This window comes from Aethalodelphis obliquidens, unplaced genomic scaffold (assembly GCF_003676395.1).
Source record: "Aethalodelphis obliquidens isolate GAN/ISIS:26980383/991018 unplaced genomic scaffold, ASM367639v1 scaffold50, whole genome shotgun sequence".
NCBI lineage: Eukaryota > Metazoa > Chordata > Mammalia > Artiodactyla > Delphinidae > Aethalodelphis > Aethalodelphis obliquidens.
The window spans coordinates 4,201,825-4,229,782 of NW_020837994.1; the positions used below are offsets into that span (position 1 = coordinate 4,201,825).

General features: G+C 38.2%; 1 protein-coding gene across 1 annotated transcript; it reads right to left on the reverse strand.

Moving 5' to 3' along the window:
* Nucleotides 1-1,146: 1,146 nt before the first annotated feature.
* Nucleotides 1,147-27,942, reverse strand: GDPD4 (glycerophosphodiester phosphodiesterase domain containing 4). Its single transcript, XM_027083271.1, is given in 7 exon segments — nt 1,147-1,225; nt 1,341-1,423; nt 12,984-13,131; nt 26,388-26,542; nt 27,629-27,741; nt 27,744-27,849; nt 27,937-27,942. Coding segments are annotated over 7 exon segments (690 nt in total).
* Nucleotides 27,943-27,958: the final 16 nt, after the last annotated feature.

Sequence of the window (27,958 nt, forward strand, 5' to 3'; positions counted from 1 at the left end):
TTTTCTCTCTCCACCTTCCAATATACATCACCCACAACTGAAGCCATATAAAGCACATTCAGCCCTGGTAAGCATGGCACCTTCTCTGTCCTGGACCTAGGGGCCTAGCCTAATGGCATCAATTGCTATGCCTCTGCCTGCTTCGTCACTGCTCTCTGTGGGCCAGAACCTCTGTTCTCTTGTGTCACCCTACACAGACGGCTTTCAGTTACTTCAGTCTCTCTCACAGTGCCTGGCACAAAGTAGGTACTCAATAACTATGTGATGAATGAATATATCAACAAGTGAACAAAAAATACCCGTGTTCAAAATCTTCCAAGGAGTCTCATTGTTTAGAGGATAAAGTCCACAATGAATCCTGATGCCAAGGGCCCTCCAGAATCTGTGCCCAGCCTCTTTGTCCCAACTTCTCACTGGTCCCCACTCTTTCAACGCTTGTCAAAAACATTAAAGGCAGGCCCTGTATCCTGGAGGCAATGGGTAGGAATTAAGAGAGTGGGCTAGGCCTCTGGTTTACCTGTGTGAATGCCAGTGCTCTGGAGTAATTTTTCTTTTTTGGCTCTCTCTCCACCTGGAAGGAAGCAGACTATCCATGAGCCTCACAGACCTCTTCCAAAATAGGCCATAATTCAAGGCAGTGGCCAGAAAAGAACATTATCCAGTCAAATTCTACCTTAAGCAGAGGGTTTGTAGTTTCCGCCTTTAAAGGAGAACTCAAATGAGGAAATGATGGGCATGATGAGGTCTAAACAACCATGGACTCTTCTAGCTAAAATTCTTCTACCAGATGTCCCCTCTCCCACCCTGAACCTTGCAATCCTGAAGCATTTTCCCTCAAGAATTCTCAAATGTTATTTTCTTGGACAGACAAAAAGACTATGGTCTAGAAAGGGGCAGTGATTTTCCCAGGGTCACCCAGAAACTAAGGGCAAAGCCACAACTAAAATCCAGGCTCCCCAGTTTGTGAACTTGCTCTTTACACAGCACTCTGCATGTCCAATTTTGTGGAAGGTGGGAAGGTGGAGACAATTGTTCTGAACAACCTTCAATCCCTGTCCTCTCCCAACTGATCCACACCAAAACAGTAGTAACAGGATTTGATTAAGCTTTAGTGAGAGTCCTTATTCTTAGAATATGGTCTCATTTTTAGGAGGTAGAAGGTGTGTGAGGAGCTGCAGGCAGCATGAGAAGAAATGGGAGGTTCAGATGATAAAACCCTGTCTTCCTGAGAATTCGCCATATAGAATTATGGGGAAAATGTAACTGTTTTTTCTCAGATTTACATAAGGACCATTTTTATTTTGGGAAAAAATCATTTAAAATTACAAACATATGCTTACCAATGAAAATAAAATATGGCAACAATGAAAACTGCAGAAACACAATCCATGAGAATCCACATGAACTTATAGTAACTTGGTGTCTGCAAAATAGAAAATAGTTAAAGGATTTACAGCTAGAAGGGATTTTAGATCATGTAGGCCAGGTCCCTTGCTTGGCTGCCCGGGAGGAGAGGGGGCAGACCAGGCAGAGGAACCTTGATGATGGGGTTGGTCTCAAACACAGAGAGTACCTGCTGCTATCCTAACAATCCCCCCTTACATGTGCCAAAGGCTCTACAAAGGATAAAATACTTCCCACACTTCTCCCTGGACCCTCAAGATAGGTGTTTGAGGGAGTCCCAGAGATGTCACAGAGCAAGTGTATTCTGGACCCAGGACTACAGCCCAAGTTTCTTGACTTCCAGTGTTCTATGTTTTCATGGCATGGCTTCCCAAACCTGGCTGTGCATCCAAATCTACCTGAGCAGCTTTTAGTAATACAGGTTCCTGGGCCTCAGTACAGACTCAGGAATTAGAATTTCTGTATTTTTAACAAGCTTCCCAGGAAAAAGCAACTAGTCTGTGAACCAGTATTTAGGAATCCTTCTCCTAAATCATCATGCTTCAGATAAATATGTTGAAATTATCATTCTTAACTAACATGCCAACTTCTCCAGTCTCCTTGCCTGAATCACCCATTTCACAGAGCTCCATCTTCTAGGTTCTCTTGTACGAGTTTTTCATTTCGCTAGTTTACTCATCCCTTTCCACCTTCATTGTCCCCCTTCTAGTATTACTTGATGGTACTGGGTCTATCATTTTTATTTTTTCTAATGCCATTTCCACCCTATCCCATGGTCTTTCCTTGGACTGATTAACAACGATAATAATAACAATAACATGAACTATCATGATAATGATGAGAACAACAGCTAACATTAATGAGAATTTACAGGAGTTAAGGAAGCATTCCAAGCACTTCAAAGGTATTTTCACAGTTAATCCTCACAACAGCTCTACTAGGCATGTACATTAGAAGCTCTTAACCAACTTCCACTAAATTGAGGCTCTTAATCCTCTCTGGGAACCTAACTGACCTGTGCTTTGGCCTGCTTCAGGATGCCCACTAAGTGAGCTGTACCGTCACCAAGAATCAGTTGTTCTTACTACCGAAATGGCTCAGAACAGCTGTACCAGTTGTTTAAATTGCGCAGTGTAATTCAATGTTACTTAAATCTGTAAAGTCTGAGTTTAAAAAGTATGTCATTTTCAAGGAAACTAAATCGATGCTTTGAAAAACTTGATGAAGAAAGAAAAGTTCATTAAAAAATAAACTGCTTTTGATTTAGGTATGAGAGAAACACTAAGAGATGAGGGGAGGATTATAAAAAACTGGGTGGCTTCCTCATTCCCGTCATTTCTCCAAATGACTTCACGTTGTTTTATTTTTAATTTTTTAAAGTATTTATTTATTTATGTATCTTGGCTGCGCCGGGTCTTAGTTTCGGCATGCAGGATCTTTTTGTTGTGGCATACAGACTCCTAGTTGTGGCATGCAGACCTCTTAGTTGTGGCATGCAGACTTAGTTGCAGCATGCAGGCTTTTTGGTTGTGGCATACGGGAATTTTTAGTTGCAGCATGCGGGTTTCTTAGTTCTGGCATGCAGACTTCTTAGTTATGGCATGTGGGCTCTTAGTTGTGGCATGCAGGATCTTTTAGTTGCAGCATGTGGGCTTCTTAGTTGCAACATGTGAACTCTTAGTTGTGGCATGCATGCGGGATCTAGTTCCCTGACCAGGGATCAAACCCAGACCCCCTGTATTGGGAGCGCAGAGTCTTACCCTCTGGACCACCAGGGAAGTCCCTCAAGTTCTTGTTGTGCTTTAAGGAAACAAAACGTAGAAATCATAGATGGTTCATTGGAAAGTATACATAAGCAAGAGAATACAGAATTCAATCAGCTGAAATACACTCAAAGGAAAGACATTGAGTCTATGTCAAAAAGTGAATGATCTAAATTAAAATGTGTGAGGTATGTATGTGGTAGATTGTTTATAAAAAAGACCAAAATATTCCTCCCAAAATGCAGGTCTATATGCAATGTGACTTTGCTGTTCCTCTCCATCAAAAGGTAAAGTCTGTTTCTTCCCTGCCCCACCTTGAATCTGGACTTGACCATGTGATTTTCTTTGGCCAATGGAACATTAGCAAACATCACACTGGGATATCCTTGAAAAGGTATGTGCATTGGGACTTGACCTCTCTTGCTGCTGAGAACCCAATGCAACCAGGTGAACATACACAAGCTGGATTCCTTAAGGATGACTGACCAAATGAAGAGAGACCACAGTCATCTCAGGTAAGACCATAGACATATGAATGAGGCCATCCTACCACTTAGTCCAACCAAACTGGCTGAGCACAGAGAAACCACTCAGCCATCATAGAGAATGTGACAATCATTTGTTTGTTTTAAGCCACTAAGTATTAGGTACGTTTTTTTTAATGTAGTAAAAAGCTAATACACTGTATATCATTTATTTCACGATTCCCCATTTAAAATTTTTGAATTAACAGACCGCTAAGCAAACAGGATTATTTTGGATAAAATTGCTTCTATTGTAGTATTTTTTAAAACATCTTTATTGGAGTATAATTGCTTTACAATGGTGTGTTAGTTTCTACTGTATAACAAAGTGCATTAGCTATACAGATACATATATCTCCATATATCCTCCCTCTTGCAGCTCCCTCCCACCCTCCCTATCCCACTCCTCCTGGTGGTCACAAAATTCCAAGCTGATCCCTCTGTGCTGTGTGGCTGCTTCCTACTAGCCATCTGTTTTAGATTTGGAAGTGTGTATATGTCCATGCCACTCTCGCACTTCATCCCAGCTTACCCTTCCCCCTCCCTGTGTCCTCAAGTCCATTCTCTACATCTGCATTTTTATTCCTTTCCTGCCCTTAGGTTCTTCAGAACCTTTTTTTTTTTTTCACATTCCATATATATGTGTTAGCCTACAGTATTTGTTTTTCTCTTTCTGACTTACTTCACTCTGTATGACAGACTCTAGGTCCATCCACCTCAGTATAAATAACTCAATTTTGTCTCTTTTTATGGTTCAGTAATATTCCATTGTATATATGTGCCACATCTTCTTTATGCATTCATCTGTCGATGGACACTTAGATTGCTTCCATCTCCGGGCTATTGTAAATAGAGCTGCAATGAATATTGTGGTACATGACTCTTTTTGAATTATGGTTTTCTCAGGGTATATGCCCAGTAGTGGAATTGCTGGGTCGTACAGTAGTTCTATTTTTAGTTTTTGAAGGAACCTCCATACTGTTCTCCATAGTGGCTGTATCAATTTACATTTCCACCAACAGTGCAAGAGTGTTCCCTTTTCCCCACACCCTCTCTAGCATTTATTATTTGTAGATTTTCTGGTGATGGCCATTCTGACTGGTGTAAGGTGATACCTCATTGTAGTTTTCATTTGCATTTCTCTAATGATTAGTGATGTTGAGCATCCTTTCTTGTGTTTCTTGGCAATCTGTATATCTTCTTTGGAGAAATGTCTATTTAGGTTTTCTGCCCATTTTTGGATTGGGTTGTTTGCTGTTTTAATATCGAGCTGCATCAGTTACTTATAAATTTTGGAGATTAATCCTTTGTCAGTTGCTTCATTTGCAAATATTTTCTCCCATTCTGACGGTTGTCTTTTGGTCTTGTTTATGGTTTCCTTTGCTGTGCAAAAGCTTTTAAGTTTCATTAGGTCGCATTTTTTACTTTCGTTTTTATTTCCATTTCTCTAGGAGGTGGGTCAAAAAGGATCTTGCTGTGATTTATGTCATAGGGTGCTCTGCCTATGTTTTCCTCTAAGAGTTTTATAGTGTCTGGCCTTATATTTAGGTCTTTAATCCATTTTGAGTTTATTTTTGTGTTTGGTGCTAAGGAGTGTTCTAACTTCATTCTTTTACATGTAGCTGTCCAGTTTTCCAGCACCACTTATTGAAGGGGCTGTCTTTTCTCCATTGTGTATTCTGGCCTCCTTTGTCAAAGATAAGGTGACCATATGTGCATGGGATTACCTCTGGGATTTCTATCTTGTTCCATTGATCTACATTTCTGTTTTTGTGTCAGTACCATACTGTCTTGATTACTGTAGCTTTGTAGTATAGTCTGAGGTCTGGGAGCCTGATTCCTCCAGCTCCGTTTTTCGTTCTCAAGATGGCTTTGGCTATTCGGGGTCTTTTGTGTTTCCATACAAATTATGAAAGTTTTTGTTGTAGTTCTGTGAAAAATGCCAGTGGTAGTTTGATAGGGATTGCATTGAATCTGTAGTTTGCTTTTGGTAGTATAGTCATTTTCACAACGTTGATTCTTCCAATCCAAGAACATGGTATATCTCTCCTTCTGTTTGTAGCATCTTTAATTTCTTTCATCAGTGTCTTATAGATTTCTGCATACAGGTCTTTTGTCTCCTTAGGTAGGTTTATTCCTAGATATTTTATTCTTTTTGTTGCAATGGTAAATGCGACTGTTTCCTTAATTTCCCTGTCAGAGTTTTCATCATTAGTGTATAGGAATGCAAGAGATATCTGTGCATTAATTTTGTATCCTGCTACTTTACCAAAATCATTGATTAGCTCTAGTAGTTTTCTGGTAGCATCTTTAGGATACTCTATGTATAGCATCATGTCATCTAAAACAGTGACAGCTCTACTTCTTTTCTGATTTGGATTCTTTGTATTTCTTTTTCTTCTCTGATTGCTGTGGCTAGGACTTCCAAAACTATGTTGAATAATAGTAGTGAGAGTGGACAATCTTGTCTTGTTCCTGATCTTAGAGGAAATGTTCTCAGTTTTTCACCGCTGAGAATGATGTTGGCTGTGGGTTTGTCATACATGGCCTTTGTTATATTGAGGTAAGTTCCCTCTATGCCTACTTTCTGTAGGGTTTTTGGCTGTTTAATTAGGTCGAAAGCTTTTTCTGCAGCTATTGAGATGATCATATGGTTTTTCTCCTTCAATTTGTTAATATGGTGTATCACATTGATTAATTTGTGCACATTGAAGAATCCTTGCATTCCTGGGATAAACCCCACTTGATCATGGTGTATGATCCTTTTAATGTGCTGTTAGATTCTGTTTGCTAGTATTTTGTTGACTCTATGTTCATCAGTGATATTGGCCTGTAGTTTTCTTTTTTGTGTGACATCTTTGTCTCGTTTTGGTATCAGGGTGATGGTGGCCTCGTAGAATGAGTTTGGGAGTGTTCCTCCCTCTGCTATATTTTGCAAGAGTTAGAGAACGATAGGTTGTAGCTGTTCTCTAAATGTTTGATAGAATTCGTCTGTGAAGCCATCTGGTCCTGGGCTTTTGCTGGCTGGAAGATTTTTAATCACAGTTTCAATTTCAGTGCTTGTGATCCATCTGTTTATATTTTCTATTTCTTCCTGGTTCAGTCTGGGAATGTTGTGCTTTTCTAAGAATTTGTCTATTTCTTCCACGTTGTCCATTTTATTGGCATAGAGTTGCTTGTAGTAATCTCTCATGATCCTTTGTATTTCTGCAGTGTCAGTTGTTACTTCTCCTTTTTCATTTCTAATTCTATTGATTTGAGTCTTCTCCCTTTTTTCCTTGATGAGTCTGGCTAATGGTTTATCAATTTTGCTTATCTTCTCAAAGAACCAGCTTTTAGTTTTATTGATCTTTGTTATTATTTCCTTCATTTCTATTTCATTTATTTCTAATCTGATCTTTATGGTTTCTTTCCTTCTGCTAACATTGGGGGGTTCTGCTCTTTCTCTAATTGCTTTAGGTGTAAGGTTAGGTTGTTTATTTGAGATATGTCTTGTTTCTTGAGGTAGGATTGTATTGCTATAAACTTCCCCCTTAGAACTGCTTTTGCTGCATCCCATAGGTTTTGGGTCCTCGTGTTTTCATTGTCATTTGTTTCCAGGTATTTTTTGATTTCCTCTTTGATTTCTTCAGTGACCTCTTGGTTATTTAATAGTGTATTGTTTAGCCTCCATGTGCTTGTATTTTTTATAGATTTTTTCCTGTAATTGATATCTAGTCTCATAGCATTGTGATTGGAAAAGATACTTGATATGATTTCAATTTTCTTAAATTTACCAAGGCTTGATTTGTGACCCATGATATGATCTATCCTGGAGAATGTTCCATGATCACTTGAGAAGAAAGTGTATTGTTCTTTTTGGATGGAATGTCCAAAAAATATCAATTAAGTGCATCTTGTTTAATGTGTCATTTAAAGCTTGTTTCTTTATTTATTTTCATTTTGGATGATCTGTCCATTGGTGAAAGTGGGGTGTTAAAGTCCCCTACTATGATTGTGTTACTGTCAATTTCCCCTTTTATGGCTGTTAGCATTTGCCTTATATACTGAGGTGCTCCTATGTTGGATGCATAAATATTTACAATTGTTATATCTTCTTCTTGGATTAATCCCTTGAGCATTATGTAGTGTCCTTCTTTGTCTCTTGTAACACTCTTTATTTTAAAGTCTACTTTGGCTGATATGAGAACTGCTACTTCAGCTTTTTTTTGATTTCCATTTGCATGGAATATCTTTTTCCATCCCCTCACTTTCATTCTGTATGTGTCCCTAGGTCTGAAGTGGGTCTCTTGTAGACAGCATATATATGGGTCTTGTTTATGTATCCATTCAGCCAGTCTATGTCTTTTGGTTGGAGTATTTAATGCGTTTACATTTAAGGTAATTATCGATATGTATTTTCCTATTACCATTTTCTTAATTGTTTTGGGTTTGTTAGTGAAGGTCTCTTCCTTCTGTTGTGTTTTCTCCCTAGAGAAGTTCCTTTAGCATTTGTTGTAAAGCTGGTTTGGTGGTGCTGGATTCTCTTAGCTTTTGCTTGTCTGTAAAAGTTTTAATTTCTCTGTTGAATATGAATGAGGTCCTTGCTGGGTAGAGTAATCTTGGTTGTAGGTTTTTTCCCTTTCATCACCTTAAATACGTCCTGCCACTCCCTTCTGGCTTGCAGAGTTTCTGCTGAAAGATAAGCTGTTAACCTTATGGGAATTCCCTTGTATGTTATTCATTGTTTTTCCCTTGCTGCTTTTACTATTTTTTCTTTGCATTTAATTTTTGATAGTTTGATTAATATGTGTCTTTCTCCTTGGATTTATCCTGTGTGGGACTCTGCGCTTCCTGGACTTGATTGACTATTTCCTTTCCCATATTAGGGAAGTTTTCAACTATAATCTCTTCAAATATTTTCTCAGTCCCTTTTTCTCTTCTTCTTCTGGGACCCCTATAATTTGAATGTTGGTGCGTTTAATGTTGTCCCAGAAGTCTCTGAGACAGTCCTCAATTCTTTTCATTCTTTTTCTTTATTCTTCTCTGTGGTAGTTATTTCCACTATTTTATCTTCCAGGTCACTTATCCGTTTTTTGCCTCAGTTATTCTGCTACTGATTCCTTCTAGAGAATTTTAAATTTCATTTATTGTGTTGTTCATCATTGTTTGTTGCTCTTTAGCTCTTCTAGTTCTTTGTGAAATGTTTCTTGTATTTTCTCCATTCTATTTCCAAGATTTTGGATCATCTTTACTATCATTACTCTGAGTTCTTTTTCAGGTAGACTGCCTATTTCCTCTTCATTTGTTTGTTCTGGTGGGTTTTTACCTTGCTCCTTCATCTGCTCTGTGTTCCTCTGTCTTCTCATTTTGCTTAACTTACTGTGTTTGGGGTCTTTTTGGAGGCTGCAAGTTCGTAGCTCCTGTTGTTTTTGGTGTCTGCTGCCAGTGAGTAAGGTTGGTTCAGTGGGTTGTGTAGGCTTCCTGGTGGAGGGGACTGGTGCCTGTGTTCTGATGGATGAGGCTGGATCTTGTCTTTCTGGTGGGCAGGTCCACGTCTGGTGGTGTGTTTTAGTGTGTCTGTGGCCTTGTTATGATTTAGGCAGCCTCTCTGCTAATGGGTGGGGTTGTGTTCCTGTCTTGCTAGTTGTTTGGCACAGGGTGTCCAGCACTGTAGCTTGCTGGTCTTTGAGTGGAGCTGGGTCTTAGCGTTGAGATGGAGATCTCTGGGAGAGCTTTTGCCATTTGATATTATGTGGAGCCGGGAGGTTTGGTGGACCAGTGTCCTCAACTCAGCTCTCCCACCTCAGAGGCACAGGCCTTGACACCCAGCCGGAGCACCAGGACCCTGTCAGCCACATGGCTCAGAAGCAAAGGTAGATGGGAAAGAAAGGAAGGACGGAAGGAAGGAAGGAAGGAGAGAGGGAGGGAGGGAGGGAAGGAAGGAAGGTAGGAAGGAAGGACGGAAGGAAAGAATAAAGTTATTAAAATTAAAAAATTTTAAATTATTAAAAACTAAAAATATTTAAAGAAAGAAAAGGAAAGAAAGAAAGAAGAGAGCAACCAAACCAAAAAACCAATGATAACACGCACTAAAAACGACACAGACACACACACACACAAATGGACAGATAGAACCCTAGGACAAATGGTAAAAGCAAAGCTATTCAGACAAGATCACACAAAGAAGCATACACATACACACAAAAAGAGAAAAAAGAAAAAAAAAAATATATATATAAATAAAAAAGGAGAGCAACCAAATCAATAAACAAATCTACCAATGATCATAAACTCTAAATATTAAACTAAGATAAACATAAAACCTGAAACAAATTAGCTGCAGAAAGCAAACCCCAAGTCTACAGTTGCTCCCAAAGTCCACCGCCTCAATTTTGGGATGATTCGTTGTCTATTCAGGTATTCAGAGATGCAGGGTACGTCAAGTTGATTGTGGAGATTTAATCCACTGCCCCTGAGGCTGCTGGGAGAAATTTCCCTTTCTCTACTTTGTCCGCACAGCTCCTGGGGTTCAGCTTTGGATTTGGCCCTGCCTCTGCATGTAGGTCACCTGAGGGCGTCTGTTCTTTGCTCAGACAGGACAGGGTTAAAGTAGCAGCTGATTAGGGGGCTCTGAGTCACTCAGGCCGGCCGGGAGGGGGGGCGGGTTACAGAATGCAAGGCGAGCCTGCGGTGGCAGAGGCCAGCATGACGTTGCAACAGCCTGAGGCACGCCCTGTGTTCTCCAGGGGAAGTTGTCCCTGGATCACGGCAGTGGCGGGCTGCACAGGCTCCCGGAAGGGGGAGGTGTGCATCGTGACCTGTGCTTGCACACAGGCTTCTTGGTGGCTGCAGCAGCCTCAGCGTTTCATGCCTGTCTCTGGTGTCTGCGCTGATAGCCGCGGCTCACACCTGTCTCTGGAGCTCGTTTAGGCAGTGCTGTGAATCCCCTCTCCTCAAGCACCCCGAAACAATGGTCTCTTGCCTCTTCGGCAGTTCCAGGCTTTCCCCCAGACTCCCTCCCAGCTAGCTGTGGTGCACTAGCCCCCGGGTTCAGGCTGTGTTCACGCAGCCAATCCCAGTCCTCTCCCTGGGATCTGACCTCCGAAGTCCGAGCCTCAGCTCCCAGCCCTCACCCACCCCGGCGGATGAATAGACAAGCCTTTCAGGCTGGTGAGTGCTGGGCGGCACCGATCCTCTGTGAGGGAATCTCTCCGCTTTGCCCTCCACACCCCTGTTGCTGCGCTCTCCCCCGTGGCTCCGAAGCTTCCCCCCTCCGCCACCTGCAGCCTCCGGCAGCGAAGGGTCTTCCTAGTGTGTGGAAGCTTTTCCTCCTTCACAGCTCCCTCCCAGAGGTGCAGGTCCCATCCCTATTCTTTTGTCTCTGTTTTTTCTCTTTTTTTTTGCCCTACCCAGGTACATGGGGGAGTTTCTTGCTTTTTGGGAAGTCTGAGGTCTTCTGCCAGCGTTCAGTAAGTGTTCTGTAGGAGTTGTTCCACATGTAGATGGAGTTCTGATGTATTTGTGAGGAGGAAGGTGATCTCCACATCTTACTCCTCCACCATCTTGAAGGTTTCCCTATTGTAGTGTTTTTATTCCCAATTTACAAATAAACAAATAACCTGTCTGAGGCCCAGACAGGTTAACTAACATTTCCAAGGTCACACAGTAAGTGCCAAGAGCCAAGAGCCAAGATTTGAATCTGCATATTCTAACCCAGAGTGTGGGCTGCTTAGGAAAGTCCTTGGGATACTGGCCCCACCTCCCTGAACAAAGTGACTTTGGGTCCTTTAAAAAAGCCCAGGCCAGGTGTAGAAGGAAGTTTTTTACTTACATTCTTGTATACTCTTTGAATTTTGAATCACATGAATTTATTATCAATTCAAATATTACGAATTAAAATATTAAAATGAAAAGTTTTACTTAATAAAGTTTTATTTGATATATACAAAGGGACAACGTTAAGACATTACTGATTTAGGGGGGATAGGATTATGGAGGAGTGTACTGCTTTCTAATTTATAGATTTTCATAATGATTGAATTTTATATAATGAACAAGTTTACTTTGCAATCAATTTAAAAAAAAAATGTTAGAAAAGTATATAGTACATACATGAAGCGGGATGGTATGGGGACAGACAAGTGGAGAGGTTTTACCTATGCCAAGGGACCTGCCATCCAAGGTTTCCTTGAGGGTCATCTATAGAAACTGCCGGAGCCACCAAGAAAGAAGAGGGAAGCAATTTTACACCGCCACCAGAGGGCCTCAGTACAGCACTGGCCCTGTGAGATTGTGCACTTGGCCTTGATCCCCTTTCTCCTGCTCCTGACCCTGATCAAGACAGAAACAAGGGCCAGTGAACCTGGAGTTATGGAGAAAGCAACAAGAAATATTTAGGCCTCTCATTTAAAAAGCTTTAATTTTCAAGGCAGTTTAGAGTCTGGGTTATTCTCTGGACTAGACTGTTGATGCTGAACTGAGGCTTTTTGGTGACTAAACTGTACTTTAAGAAATTATCTAAGAGTGACTAGAAAAGCTATGGGATCTGAGTGAGACCTCATTCAAGGGCAAGGAAAGATCTAGTTCACAGAGCAGTTTAAAGAGTCAGTGGAGAGAAATTAAGCTGTTTTCTGTTATAGATGTCCGACTCGGTCAACATACTCTACACTGATTTGAAAAACAGCTTCTGTGGCAGTTAACTGGTTAGCTGGGGTTCCCTCTACAGACAGTAAGTGGTGGGATTTAGCTGGGATTAAAACACAGGTCTTCAGGTCCCCACACTTCTGGCCATAAGCAGTAGCAGGACAGAGGTGAAATCAAGCTCGGTGGCTGGACACTCACTCTCCTTTTCTCAGGACGCACAGTTTTCACTTCGGAATCAAGTACACTTGATTTTCTCCCCTCACCCCATGCCACTGTCATTGTTGTTGTGCCTACAGGAAGGTGTGGCTGCAGTAACAAAACTCGAGTCAGACCTCATTTTGAACCTTGTATCATGTGAAGCTACACACTTCAGATCCCCCATGGGGATACTCCTAGTGGCTAACTCAGAGGGTTACACTACATAATGCATGCAAGGCAGTGTGAAGATTCAATATTAATTCAATTATTAAAACAACATTAATTTTTCCCTGAAAATCACAGAAGGATCTGGGTGAGAGAAAGGGGAATGCCATTTCCAAGGTCACATAAATCTCTGCTCTTAAGCAGCTTCCCTGGGGACTGCACAGTGGGCAGTGTAGGGGTGGGGTGGGGGACAGAGACCCCTATTATACCAGAGTTGGAAGAACAATCTGGACCATCAGCTCACCATGAAGAAGTAAGGGTGATTTATCTCATTTAGGACCTGAATGTTGTCTGTGGTCACTGAATGAATGCTGGAGCACCAGGCCAGTGAGAAAAGCCAAGGTTCATTGACGATGTATAAGTGGATGTTGATGTTAACTGCTTTATATTCTCTGGGAAGAAAAAGAACCCACAGGAGATTTAGACTTAATCTCACTCTCATCATGTAAAAGGGAAACAGCCACCATGTCTGTGAAAGGCTGTTGCTTAAATCACCAGAAGTAGTTGGTAGTAGGACAACTTATGATATGACACGCAGAATGAGCTCATGTTACGGTGAGATAAAGGACTGGATTTAATACCTTTCCTCCTGTACCAACAGTAGTATTTTAGTAAACTGGCTTCCTAAGGGAAAGAGGAGGGAAGGAAGGAAGAAAGGAGGAGAGGGAGAGTGGGAGGGAGGGAGGAAGGAAAGGGAGACGGAGGGAAAGAAAAAAGAAGAAAAGCCCTAACTGTAGAATTTGCCAATTTCCATGGTGTAAATACTCCCACAATTTGCTCCCATAAGCTGAAATGCACCAGCTCCAGTACACTGTTTTGTAGCAAATGTACTTCCTTCCATCAGAGTACTTACCACACTCTACTCTATTTATCTGCTTTCCTATCAGTCTTCTTTACTTGACTGTAAGCAAATTAAAAGCAGAGACTGTGTCTTACTCATCTCTGTATATCCAGTACCTAGCATACCTGCCTTCAGAAATAGTTAAAGGAAGGAATGAAGAAATGAATACCAATTTGGTGAATATTTAAATTTCAAATATAAAGAATTTTTATAAGCATTGAGTAGGGGGAATGGAACACAACACTTCCCAATGTCAGAACTTCAAATGTCAGTAAATATTTGTGCACTATCTACAGAAACAGTAGAAGAACACCTAGTCAAGTTGTTATTTTCAGAGATTAAATTTCTCAGAAAATATACCATCTAAGTGCCTTCAAAAGACTTTTTAAACCCTGAGATGGTATAGCATATTGAAAACAGCTCTGTACAAGCCTGGGTTTGAATCCCAGCTCTGTCATATACTAACCTGGCAATTTCTTAGGCTCAGTGTATACACTGTAAAATAAAAATAACCATACCACCTTTACAAGAGTGCTTGTTATTAGTTACCCAATATGTTAGATTGTCTTTAAGAGAATTCTACAGATCACCTAAAGATAAATTTAAAAAATAGAAATAAGGAAATGGTTTATAAAAACCTACTTTTTATACTTTTTGAAACCAACACATAAAAACCAAACACATTTCTATATATTAATAAACATATAGAAATTGAAATTTAAAACAATACTATTAGCAATCACTCCAAAGAAAATTAAATACTTAGGTATAAACGTAACAAAACAAGGAAGGCTCTGAAAGCTGTAAACTGCATAATAGTGATGAAAGAATATGTTTAAAACATAGGAGAAATCTTTGAGATCTAAGAGCTAGACCAAGAACTCTTAGACTTGACACTAAAAGCATGATCCATAAAAGGTAAAATATAAGTATTTTGTAACTATGTAATCTATTGAAGGCTTTCAACTTCCAGGGGAGTTTTGGATGGTAAGTTATAGTTAACTTTGGTTGATTTCATCACTTGGCACAGTAGCAGTTACAGTACACCAGCCCCTAGCCCCATGGCAGGCAGCTGTGCCCAAGTTCCTGAAGCAGCTTGCACACACCTTGTAGGAGCCAAGGTGAGCCAAAAGGATGCTATCCTTCATATATTAGGTATCTGTGCTCTGATCACTGATTGATGCTTCCATCCACAGAGCTGTAGACAGAGTAGGGAAGCCATGATTTTTGTACCTTCCCCCATTGTTGCAAACCCCTCCCACTCCCACTGAAGTGACTACCAGGGGTTAAAAGGGCCAGCACTCTTTCCTCCCCACCTTTTATTTTTATTTTTTTCCCTTTTTGGGAGCCATACATTAAAGACTAGGACATGCAAAAGCAACTTTTTATATGGAGAAAATTAGAAAGTGACATGTATGAGCAGGGAAAGGAACAGAAGAGATCTGAGAAGAACTCAGGCTGATCCTTGGCACAGAGACAGCCAACAACAACAAATAAACAAATAACAAAAATACAGCATACCTTGAGGAAGGGAAGAATCTGATTTCCAGAGTTACCAGATTATTAGATTGAAATATACATTTTTCAACAAAAAAAAAAATCACAAGGCATACTAAGAAACAAGAAAATAGGGTCCATTCAAAGGAAAAAAAATAACTTGATAAAAACTGTTCCCAGAAAAGAGCTGTTGGCAGATATGCTAGACAAGGACTTGGAAACAAGTATTTTAAAGATACTCAAAGAACTAAAGGAAGATGTAGATAAAGTTTAAAAATGTATAAACAAAATTTAAATATTAATAAAGAACATAAATCCTAAAAGAGAAACCAAAAAGAATTCTAGAACTGAACAGTATAGTAACTGAAATGAAAATTTTATTATTAGGATCCAAAGGCAGATTTGAGCAGGTAGAAGAAAGAACTGGTGAAGTTGAAGACAGGCCAATAGACGTTAACCATTCTGAAGAATAGAAAGAAAAAAAATTGAAGAAAAATGAACTGCCTAAGATGTCTATGGGACACCATCAAACAGATCAATATATGCATTCTTGGATTCCCAAAAGGAAAAGAGAAATAGACCAGGACAGAAAGAATATTTGAAAAAATAATGGCTTAAAACTTCTCAAATTCGATCAAAGACATGAAGGAAAACATCCAAGAAGATCAACAAACTCCAAATAAGATGAATTCAAAGGGACTCACACTGAGATGCATTATAATCAGATTTTCAAAAGCCAGAGAGAGAATGCTGAAAGCACCAAGAGAGAAGCAACTTGTCTCATACAAGGGATCCTCAACATCACCAGCAGATTTCTCATCAGAACTTTGGAGGCCAGAAGGCAGTGGACCAACCTATTCAAAGTGTTAAAATACTGTCAATGAAGGATTTTATATCCAGAAAAACTGTCATTCAGAAGTGAGAAACAAATTAAGATATTCCCAGAAGAACCAAAGCTGAGGGAGTTCATGGCCACTAGACTCACCTTGTAAGAAAAACTAAATGGAGTTCTGCAAGGTGAAATGAATGGACACTAGACAGTTACTCAAAACTGAAGGAAGAAATAAAGATCTCAATAAAAGCAAATATATGGGCAATTATAAAAGCTAGTACTATTGTAACATGGGTTTGTAACTGTACTTTTTATTTTCTACATGATTTAAGAGACTAATATATCTAAAGAAAAAAAATTATTAGTCTAAAAGTTAGTATTATTGTAAATTTGGTTTGTAGCTCCAAAAGTTGTTTTCTATGTAATTTGAGACTAATGCCTTTTTTTAAATTACTAGTTTATGTTTTGGGGCACACAATGTATAAAGATTTAATTTTCTGATGTTAACAACCCAGAAAGGTAGGAATAGATCTGTAAAGGAAAAGAGTTTTTCTATATTATTGAAATTAAGCTGATATAAATTCAAATAAGAGTGTTAAAGCTTTAATATAGTAAATGTAATTCCCATGCTGACCACAAATAAAATAGATATAGAATATACACCCCCCAAAAATGAGAAAAGGATTTAAACATTTCACTATAAAAGGTCAACAAAACAACAAAGAAAATTGTAATGCAGAAACCAAAGTGACAAAAAAGGTATAAGGCATACAGAAAGTAAAGAAAAAAAAAAAAACACAGATGACAGAAACAAAATAACAAATATTTACAGAAATGACAGAAGTAACAGTGTGACAAAATCCCTCCTTGTCAGTAATTATTTTAAATATAAATGGGTCAAACTCTCTAACTAAAAGACAGAGACTGGCAGAACAGATAAAACATATGTTTCAATTCATGATGTCTACAGGAGACTCACTTTATATTCAAAGACCAGATAGATTACAAGGGAAAGGATGGAAAGACAATCCATGCAGATAGTAACCAACAAGAGCAGGGGTGGCTATGCTGATATTAGACAAAATGGGCTTTATATCAAGGTTATAAGAGACAAAGAAGGACATTATATATTAATAAGAGGTTCAATACAGCAAGAAGATACAACAATTATAAACATTTACACACCTAATGACAGCGCAGCAAAATTGACAGAGCAAAAACTAACAGAATTGAAGGGAGAAATAGACAGCTGTACAATAATCATTAGAGATTTCAATATCCCACTCTCAACAATGGATAGAACCACCACACCAAAGGTAAGTAAGGAAATAGAGTACTTAATCAACACAAGGACTAACTATATCTAACAGACATATACATAATACTCAGCCCAACACTAACAACATACACATTCTTCTCAAGTGCACACTTTGCAAGATAGACCACATGTTAGGCAACAAATTAAGTCTTGATAGATTCAAACAGATTGATACCATACAAGTATCTCCTCCAACCACAACAAGATGAAATTAGAAGTCAATGACAGAAGGAAAACTGGAAAATTCACATATTTGTGGAACTTAACACACTTTTAAACTACCAATGGATCAAGAAAGAAATCACAAGGGAAATTACAAAATACTTGGAGACAAATGAGAATAAAAACACAACATACCAAAACTTATGGTATGCAGCAAAAGGGGTGCTGGGCGTAAATTCATAGTTATACATGCTTACATTTAAAAAACAAGAAAGATCTCAAATCAGCATCCTAACTTTGTAACTTAAGGAACTAGAAAAAGATGAACAAATTGATCCAACATAGCAAAAGAAAGAAAATAATAAAGATTAGAGCAGATATAAATGAAATTGAAAACAGAAAACCAATAGAGAAAATCAATGAACCCAAAGGTTAGTTCTTCAAAAAGATCAACAAAATTGATAAACGTTTATCTAGATGTACTATTAATAAAAAGAGAAACTCAAATTACTGAAAGCAGAAATAAAAGTGGGGACATTACTACCAATTTTACAGAAATAAAAAGGATTATAAGAGAGTACTATGAACAGTTGTATCCCAACCAATTGGATAACCTAGATGAAACAAATTCCTAGAAACACAAAACCTACCTTTTAATCATAAAGAATTAGAAAATGCAAATAGACATACAATGAATAAGGAGATTGAATCATTAACCAAAAACCTTCCAACAAAGAAAAGTCCTGGACCCATTGCCTTCACTGTCGAATTCCACCAAACCTTTCAAGAAGAACTAATACTAACCCATTAGGATAGCTACATCAAGAAAAAAACCCCAGAAATCAACAAGGATGCAGAGGATATAGAGAAATTGGAACCCCTGTGTACTGTTGGTACAGCTGTTATGGAAAGCAGTATCCTCAAAATATTAAAAATAGAATTACCATATGATCCACAAAGTCCACTTAATGGATATATTGCTAAAACAATTGAAAGAAGGGTCTTGAAGAGATATTTGTACACCCATGTTCATAGCAGCATTATTCACTATAGCTAGAATGTGGAAGCAACTCAAGTGTTCATCAACTGATGAATGAATAAGCAAACTGTGGTGTATACATGCAATGGAATATTATTTAGCCTTAAAAAAGAAAGAAATTCTGCAATGGATGGATTTAACATGGATGAACCTAGAGCATTTTATGCTAAGTGAAATAAGCCAGTTGCAAAAAGACAAATACTACATGATTCCACTTATATAAGTCAAAATCAGAGAAAGAATGCAGAATGGTGGTTGCCAGGGTCTGGGGGTGGGGGAGTTGGTAGGGATGTTATTGTTTAAGGAGTATAGAATTTGAGCTTATAAGACAAAAAGAGTTAGGTAGCTTGATGGCAGAGATGGCTGCACAATGTAATGAATGTATATTAGAATGACTGAACTGTATGTTTACAAATGATTAAAACAGTACATTTTATATTATATGTATTTTTACCACAGTTAAAACATTTTTTAAAAATGACTGAAATCTGAATAAACTATAGACTTTTAATTTAAAAACCTTATGTTCACATGAAAACCTGTACACAAATGTTCATAACAGATTTATTTATAATAGCTCATAAACAGAAACAGTCAGATAGCCTTAAGTTGGTGAATGATTAAACAAACTTCAGTACCTCCACACAATGGAATACTACTCAGAAATGAAAAAGGATAAACTATTATATACATAATAACCTGGATAACTCTCAAAGGGAATTATAGTGAATGAAAAAAAGCCAATCACAACAGGTTATATACTCTATGATACTATTTATATTACATTCTCAAAATGACAAAATAATAAAAGTAGAGAACAGATTAGTGATTGTGAAGAGCTAGGGTTTGAGGTGAGGGGAAGTGGTTGGAAGTAAGGGGAGTGTAGTTATCAAAGGGAAACAAAAAGAATATTTCCAGTGATGAAACTAGTCTATGTCTTGGTTGTGGCACTGGATATACAATCCAACACATGTGAAAAAACTGCACAGAGCTATATATACAATCACACACAAGATGAATATAAGTAAAACTGGGGAAATTTGAATAAGACTGGTGGATTGCATCAATGTCAATACCTTGGTTTTGATATTGCACTAAAGTTTTACAAGTTTTACCATTGGAGTAAACTGGGTAAAAGGTATACAGGATCATTTTGTGTTATTTCTTACAGGTTAATATGCAATTATCTCAAAATAAAAAGTTTAATTTAAAAAATACAATTTTTTTTACATCTTTATTGGGGTATAATTGCTTTACAATGGTGTGTTAGTTTCTGCTTTATAACAAAGTGAATCAGTTATACATATACATATGTTCCCATATCTCTTCCCTCTTGCGTCTCCCTCCCTCCCACCCTCCCTATCCCACCCCTCCAGGCGGTCACAAAGCACCGAGCTGATCTCCCTGTGCTATGCGGCTGCTTCCCACTAGCTATCTACCTTATGTTTGGCAGTGTATATATGTCCATGCCTCTCTCTCGCTTTGTCACAGCTCACCCTTCCACCTCCCCATATCCTCAAGTCCGTTCTCTAGTAGGTGTGTGTCTTTATTCCTGTCTTACCCCTAAGTTCTTCATGACATTTTTTTTCCTTAAATTCCATATATATGTGTTAGCATACGGTATTTGTCTTTCTCTTTCTGACTTACTTCACTCTGTATGACAGACTCTAGGTCTATCCACCTCATTACAAATAGCTCAATTTCGTTTCTTTTTATGGCTGAGTAATATTCCATTGTATATATGTGCCACATCTTCTTTATCCATTCATCTGATGATGGACACTTAGGTTGTTTCCATCTCCGGGCTATTGTAAATAGAGCTGCAATGAACATTTTGGTACATGACTCTTTTTGAATTATGGTTTTCTCAGGGTATATGCCCAGTAGTGGGATTGCTGGGTCATATGGTAGTTCTATTTGTAGTTTTTTAAGGAATCTCTATACTGTTCTCCATAGTGGCTGTACCAATTCACATTCCCACCAGCAGTGCAAGAGTGTTCCCTTGTCTACACACCCTCTCCAGCATTTATTGTTTCTAGATTTTTTGATGATGGCCATTCTGACTGGTGTGAGATGATATGTCATTGTAGTTTTGATTTGCATTTCTCTAATGATTAATGATGTTGAGCATTCTTTCACGTGTTTGTTGGCAGTCTGTATATCTTCTTTGGAGAAATGTCTATTTAGGTCTTCTGCCCATTTTTGGATTGGGTTGTTTGTTTTTTTGTTATTAAGCTGCATGAGCTGCTTGTAAATTTTGGAGATTAATCATTTGTCGGTTGCTTCATTTGCAAATATTTTCTCCCATTCTGACGGTTGTCTTTTGGTCTTGTTTATGGTTTCCTTTGCTGTGCAAAAGCTTTGAAGTTTCATTAGGTCCCATTTGTTTATTTTTGTTTTTATTTCCATTTCTCTAGGAGGTGGGTCAAAAAGGATCTTGCTGTGATTTATGTCATAGAGTGTTCTGCCTAAGTTTTCCTCTAAGAGTTTGATGGTTTCTGGCCTTACATTTAGGTCTTTAATCCATTTTGAGCTTATTTTTGTGTATGGTGTTAGGGAGTGATCTAATCTCATACTTTACATGTGCCTGTCCAGTTTTCTCAGCACCACTTATTGAAGAGGCTGTCCTTTCTCCACTGTACATTCCTGCCTCCTTTATCAAAGATAAGGTGACCATATGTGCGTGGGTTTATCTCTCGGCTTTCTATCCTGTTCCATTGATCTATATTTCTGTTTTTGTGCCAGTACCATACTGTCTTGATTACTGTAGCTTTGTAGTATAGTCTGAAGTCAGGGAGCCTGATTCCTCCAGCCCCGTTTTTTGTTCTCAAGATTGCTTTGGCTATTCAGGGTCTTTTGTGTTTCCATACAAATTGTGAAATTTTTTGTTCTAGTTTTGTGAAAAATGCCAGTGGTAGTCAATTTTTAAAAATACAATAAAAATGTACTCTGGGTTTATAACAAAAATATTATTTATAACAACAATAGCACAAAGGGCAGCAGTCAATGGAATTAAGATTTTAATATTCTATACTCTATATTATGGAATAATTTAACTCAAGGTGGATTGTAATAAGATAAGGATACTTTTTATAATTCATAGAGCAACCAGTAAAAAATAATTTAAAAATGTAAGAAGCCAGTAGAGGAGATAGAATAGAATACTAAAAAATAATTGATTAACTAAAAAAAATTAAAAGGCAGGAAAAGAATGACCAAAATAAACAACCTAGAATAAAAAGGACAAATAGAAAAAAACAGTATGATGTAATATAAACCCAAGTATATTAATTATTAAACTAAATATTAATGGGCCAAACATTCCCATTGAAAAGCAGAGACTGTCCTACTAAATATAAAAGCAAGAACCAATAATATTTTATGAGATGTTTATAAGAGATGTACTTTAAATATAAAGACACAAAGCAGTTGAAAGACAAAGGACACAAAAAGAAATATCACACAAATACTAATTATAAGAAAGCAAGTGTGGCAATATTAATAAAAGTAATCTTTAGGCAAGAATTATAACCAGAGAAAATGGACATTTCATAATGAAAGGGTGGATTCACCAAAAAGATCTAACAATTCTAAAATGCAAATACACCTAATAAAAGAGTTTAAAATATGAGAAGCCAAACAACCATAACAATCACAATAACAGCAACAAACAGAGCTAAAGGGAGAAATATACAAATCAACAATCATAATTGGAGATACTACACCCCCTTCTCCATAACTGACAGATGATGCACAAGGAGGCCTTAATTTCTCTCTGACTGAAGAGGTTGCTCCCAGAAGAAAGAAGGAAGAAGACATGGTCTAATCTCCTTGTCAACATGATACCTACATATTTTCTAAATATAATAATAATATTTACCAGGAAGAAAGGCCTTATGTATAGAACATTTTTTAAAAGGATGGTTCTGGTTGAGTATTTATTATATATTTTGTAAATAAATACAGAATGTGGATTTATGAGGCATGCGTCCCTGCAGAAAGTCACGTAAGCCATACAACTCCCTGGGAGTATTAAATGCAGATGTTCTGCAACTCAAATGCTCTCTTTCTAAGTGAAATAACCCTGCAAACACTCACTTGGAGGCCGTATCTATTACTGTGGGCCACAGAGTATGGGTCCAATAAAGGAAGAAACCTGCAAAGTTGAAATCAATGTCTCTGACCTCTCCTTGCTTTGTCTGAGCCTCTGATAGACTGCTGTATCTTTGAAATTAATAATAAAACTTCATAGTAGATAAGTTCTCTGATGTGTGTGAGTTTGATCTGCAAACTAATATTTCGTGTTAACTGAAAAGGAAAAGCAGGGGGAAGATGCAGTATAAAATGCTTAAAAAGACTATCAACCAATTTAATTGATATTTATAGAATATCACACCCAACAAATGAAGAGAGCTCACCTTTTTCAGGTGGACATGGGAAGTTCACCAAGATATACAGCATAGTGGTCTATAAGAAAAGTTCAAATACATTTAAAGTACTGAAATCATGTGTTTTATAATGTTCACCGAGCACTCTTGATTAGCACCAAGGTGAGCTTTGGTGAGATTTTTTTATTTCTATGTGTCTGGACTACAGGAAGAAATCAATGGGGAGGAGATTTATAAATCAGCATTCATGTCAAGACAAATCAAAATAATGCCTCTATTATTTCAATCAATAAACCATCTTTACTCCCAACATCTGATATACACATTGTGTCCATCTGTTTGTATTTCAAATTGGCCGCTTTGCCTTATACCAAAACAAACCTTTCAAAGGCGTGTCAGTAAAATTAAAAATTTAAAAATAAAGTATTGAAATCATATAGAGCTGTTCTCTGGTCACAGTGACCTTAAATCAGAAGTCAGTAACACTAGAGTAGACGGAAAATCCTCAAATTTTAAAAAAGTTAGCAACACGTTTCTAAATAATCCATGAGTCAAGTGGGAAATAAAAAAACTTTTAAACATTTTAAATTGGATAATAAGAATATATCAAAATTATTTGTGGAATGCAATTAAAGCAATGCTTGCAGGGAAATTTTTTTTTTTTTTTTTTGCGGTACGCCGGCCTCTCACTGTTGTGGCCTCTCCCGTTGAGGAGCACAGGCTCCGGATGCGCAGGCTCAGCGGCCATGGCTCACGGGCCCAGCCGCTCCGCGGCATGTGGGATCTTCCCAGACCGGGGCACGAACCCGAGTCCCCTGCATCAGCAGGCGGACTCCCAACCACTGCGCCACCAGGGAAGCCCTTGCAGGGAAATTTACAGCCTTAAATGTTTACATTAGAAAAGAAGATCTAGAATCAATCACCTAATTTTCTGCTTCTAAAAGAAGCGCAAATTAAACCTAAAGAAAATAGAAGAAAGAAAATAATAAAGATAACAGCAGTCAAAGAAATAGGAAAGAAAATGTGCAACAGAATAAAGCGAACAAAGCCAAAATTTGGTGTTTTGAAATGGTTAGTAAAATTCATAAACCCCTGGCAAGACTGACCAAGAGTCAGAGGGAAAATAAAAATGTTCAGTACCAAAATGTATTGGAACTACAGGTGACAGTTGCACAACATTGTGAATGTACTAAATGCCACTGAATTGTTTACTTTAAAATGGTTAACTTTATGTGAATTTCACCTCACTCAATTTTTAATAAATTAAAATTTTTAAACACTTAAAAATTCCCACATCAGAAATAAAACAGAGGGCATCTCTATATTCATATAAGTTTGATCAAAGTAATGTATTTAAAGCATTCTCAGTCAAAATGGCAAGGTCACAATGTCTTGTGAGTGTGGTCTGATGGAAGTAAGCACTGCTCACAGAGAATGTATTGGAAATGTGATCATAATAAGTATTCTGGTCATGAACAGTATACAAAAACAAGTTACAACCGCTTAACTTCTTAAAATTTAGTGTTTCTTGAGGGGAATAACTTGGAATAAAGTCTGCTCATGAACTGTCACAATCAACCTTGTATTATAGGCATATGGAAGAAACCCTTATTCTTATTAGAATATATAGTTTCCTTAAGAAAAAGGATGATGCCTTGCTTATGTTGACTTTTCACATAAAACTAGCATGGCGCGCTGTACATATTACTACTCAGTGAATATTTGCTGAGCTAAATTAAACTGCTTGATTTTCTAATAGGACTCAGGATATGATCTCTCTTAAGTCTGATGCCAGCTGAAACTACGTGCATATAACTATGGCCAATGAATAACTAAAGGCTTATTAGTGAAAGAATTTGGACTCTGGAGTCTGTCAGGCCTATATTTAAATCTCAGTGTGGTCCCTTACTGACCAACTGTATTGACTTTGGTGAATTACCTAACCTCCCTGAACTTTTCCTCTTTACAGGCAAGATGCCTCATTCGCAGAGTGGTGGTGATGATAATTTCCAGGGCACAGAATGTAAGGATGGTGATAATAAAAGCAACATTCATACAACAACATATGAACAACATTATGTTCACATATTTGCCCAGCATTTTGCTCTGTGCATATATGAATTATGTCACTTAATCTTTTAACCATTCTATCAAGTTACTGTTATCCTTAATTTTCAAATGAGAAAACTGATTATTAGAAACTTGTCCAAAGTCACACGCATAGCTGATGGGTAAGCCAGAATTTCAAAAAGAGCCTGTGGTCTACCAACAGAACTTGACACATAATAAAGGCTCAATAGTGGAAGCTATTATAATTATTTCCAACTACTAGATGAATCTAAATTATGATTAGGAGAGAAGCAAATCATCTTGGAGCCATTTTCTCTTTGATAAAAAAGTAAAAGGGGGGCTTCCCTGGTGGCGCAGTGGTTGAGAGTCCGCCTGCCGATGCAGGGGACACGGGTTCGTGCCCCGGTCTGGGAGGATCTCACATGCCGCGGAGCGGCTGGGCCCGTGAGCCATGGCCGCTGAGCCTGCGCGTCCGGAGCCTGTGCTCCGCAATGGAAGAGGCCACAACAGTGAGAGGCCGGCGTACCGCAAAAAAAAAAAAAAAAAAAGGAAAAGGAAGCAAATACACTCAAAACAGAGAAGTAGTTGGGCAAAGAGGAATCTTCTGAATGGGAAAAAGAGGTAATACATGTATAATTATCTAATTCTAAAAGAAAAAAGACATATTTTATGATCATCTACCCCCATGGCCAGAGAGGCTAGAAAAGTCAGAACATGAACAGAGGTGTATCCAACAGCCTAGCTCATGGCTTGAGATACAGAAAGATATCTAGGGGAACTTTTACTAGCTCAAGAGATTTTGGAGATATATCTGTATATCTGAACAAAATACATATACATGTTCAGACTGTCTCTGAAGCCTTTACAATTATCTGAAAAAAATTATTTTTAATCTAAGAGAAAGGGAATATGGATTAAATTAAACAGTGATTAATAATAGCTAAGTTTGAAAAAGTTATCACTTTATTCCCAGGTGCTTTTAATTCTAAAAATCTGTCTCTGATTATATATTTATAAATGTGGTGGTTAAGAATTTGTTTCTTCTCATACTTGGCTGTTTTAAGGGTTTTTCTAATAATGATTTAATTATGTTCTGAATTATATCTATAAGAAATCTGACTATCTGGATTACAAAGTTATTTACAAGGTACTGCAATCCATCTAGTAATGGCAGAAGGAAATCGACAACTTTCTGAGTTCTGACTTTTCAATGATCAATTTATATAAAAACAAAAACACCAAGCATACAAAAAGGTGAATGATGAGAGATTGAAGCATGAAGGAGGAGCTGAAGAGTATGTTCCAGGAAGAGTCTACCCTTGATAAATGTTTGTTGGCAGAGACGGAGGGAAGGGTAAGAAGATGAAAACAGGAGATTCCAAAAAGATAGCCACACACAGAAATCTTGAGGTGGGAGGGGGGACCTAAGTAGCTTGGTTGGGATACAGATTTCGTGCAAGTAAGGCAATATATGCCAAAAGAGATGTGGTGAAACACTTACCTCAATCCACTGTAGAACAGCCTCTTGTGGTCAACATTTATTCTACTGATATTTTCTTTTGTGAGGCGTTCAATGGAGAATAACTGGCCCACTTGCTGAAAACCAGGAGCTCTTCTCCTGACATACTCCCTATCAAAACCAGGCAACCAAAAAATCTGTAAGGAAAAACAGGAAGTCTTTCAGTGGATAATCCAGCTGTTTAGGTACAAACAGCCCCAAGTAGAATGGCTGGAGCCCCATTCCAGCATGGGTAACAGTCTATAGGGAACAGAGAGATTCTAGCCCTTGGTGATAGAGTCAACCTGGCCTAATACTGTCTAATGAATTCTTATAATGGGGCTTTCACCCAGGTTGTTCTGGAGCTGAGTTTTCCCAGTTAACATCATGGGACCAAGGGTCCACTGTGTCCTCACACTGGCCAGGGTGGATGAGGAGTTGGTACGTGTGGAGGAAAGGTGGGAATCATAAACATCTCCTCTGGCTAATGATGCTAAAAATCATCTTTGCAGGGGGTCATTTCCTGCCAACAGGGAATGCTATTATGACTCATCTGTGGAAATAGTTCTATTTGCAAAAAGACACGTATTTGTTTCACTCATAGCTTTCTTCTATATTCTGAGAATTTAAGACATTTGGAATGACTGACTGCCCAAATGCAGAGTTGCTTCTGAAAAACACGATGAAAAACTCTCTGCTCAAAAAGTCTCTTTATATGTCATTAATGAAAGCCAAGTCCTCAAAGCCTTAGTGTTCCATACCGAGGCTCTTTCTTTTCTTTCTTTTTCTTTTTTTATAAGGACCAATGGCTATAGAACTTCAGTGGCTTGGCCAATTAAATAAATTATTCCCCCCAGTGGGGAGCAGCAACTAAGAGAAGAAAGATGGGGTAGATTCTTTCTCCCCGTTACCTCAAGGCTCTTTCTAATAGCTGTATGCTGGTGATGGTGCAGGTCACGTCATATAGCCATTACACACATTCCCTTTTAACAGAGTGGTGACATTTCATTTGGTTTGTAATAGCAAATAGCCTCAATGTTTTTCCCCACTGATGTAAATTTCATTGGGTCATTCTTAGATTGCCACATATAGCTGTATAAAGTAGTCATCTCCATTTCTACAGGGAGCAAAATTATTTTAGGATCCCAGGGAAGATCTACAAGGTAGGTCAGATTCAGCTGCTATGCTCCTGGGACATGCTACCCACCTCCCAACCTCTACCATAAATACTAAGATAGACATACCAGATGTTGCTCAATCTTAGAGTCAAGGATCACGCTTACTACATGGCGGACATACCAGCTTCTGTGAAAATGTCTTGGTGCAGGGGCATTAAGATCAAATATCACAGATTTTTTTCCTTCTGTGCAAGTTCCAATAATTCAGTTAGTTTTGGAATCTTCTGATTTCCTGCTTTTTCTCTATCAGCCTCTGATAGGGGCTTCATACTGTAAAATGGTTTGAACTAAAAATAAATATATTAGAGAAAACACTGGTTCCTATCAAAAGCATTTTCCAATTCTCCTGCTTTTAGTCCCATACCCAGCCCTACCTCCATGTTGGTCCATTACCAT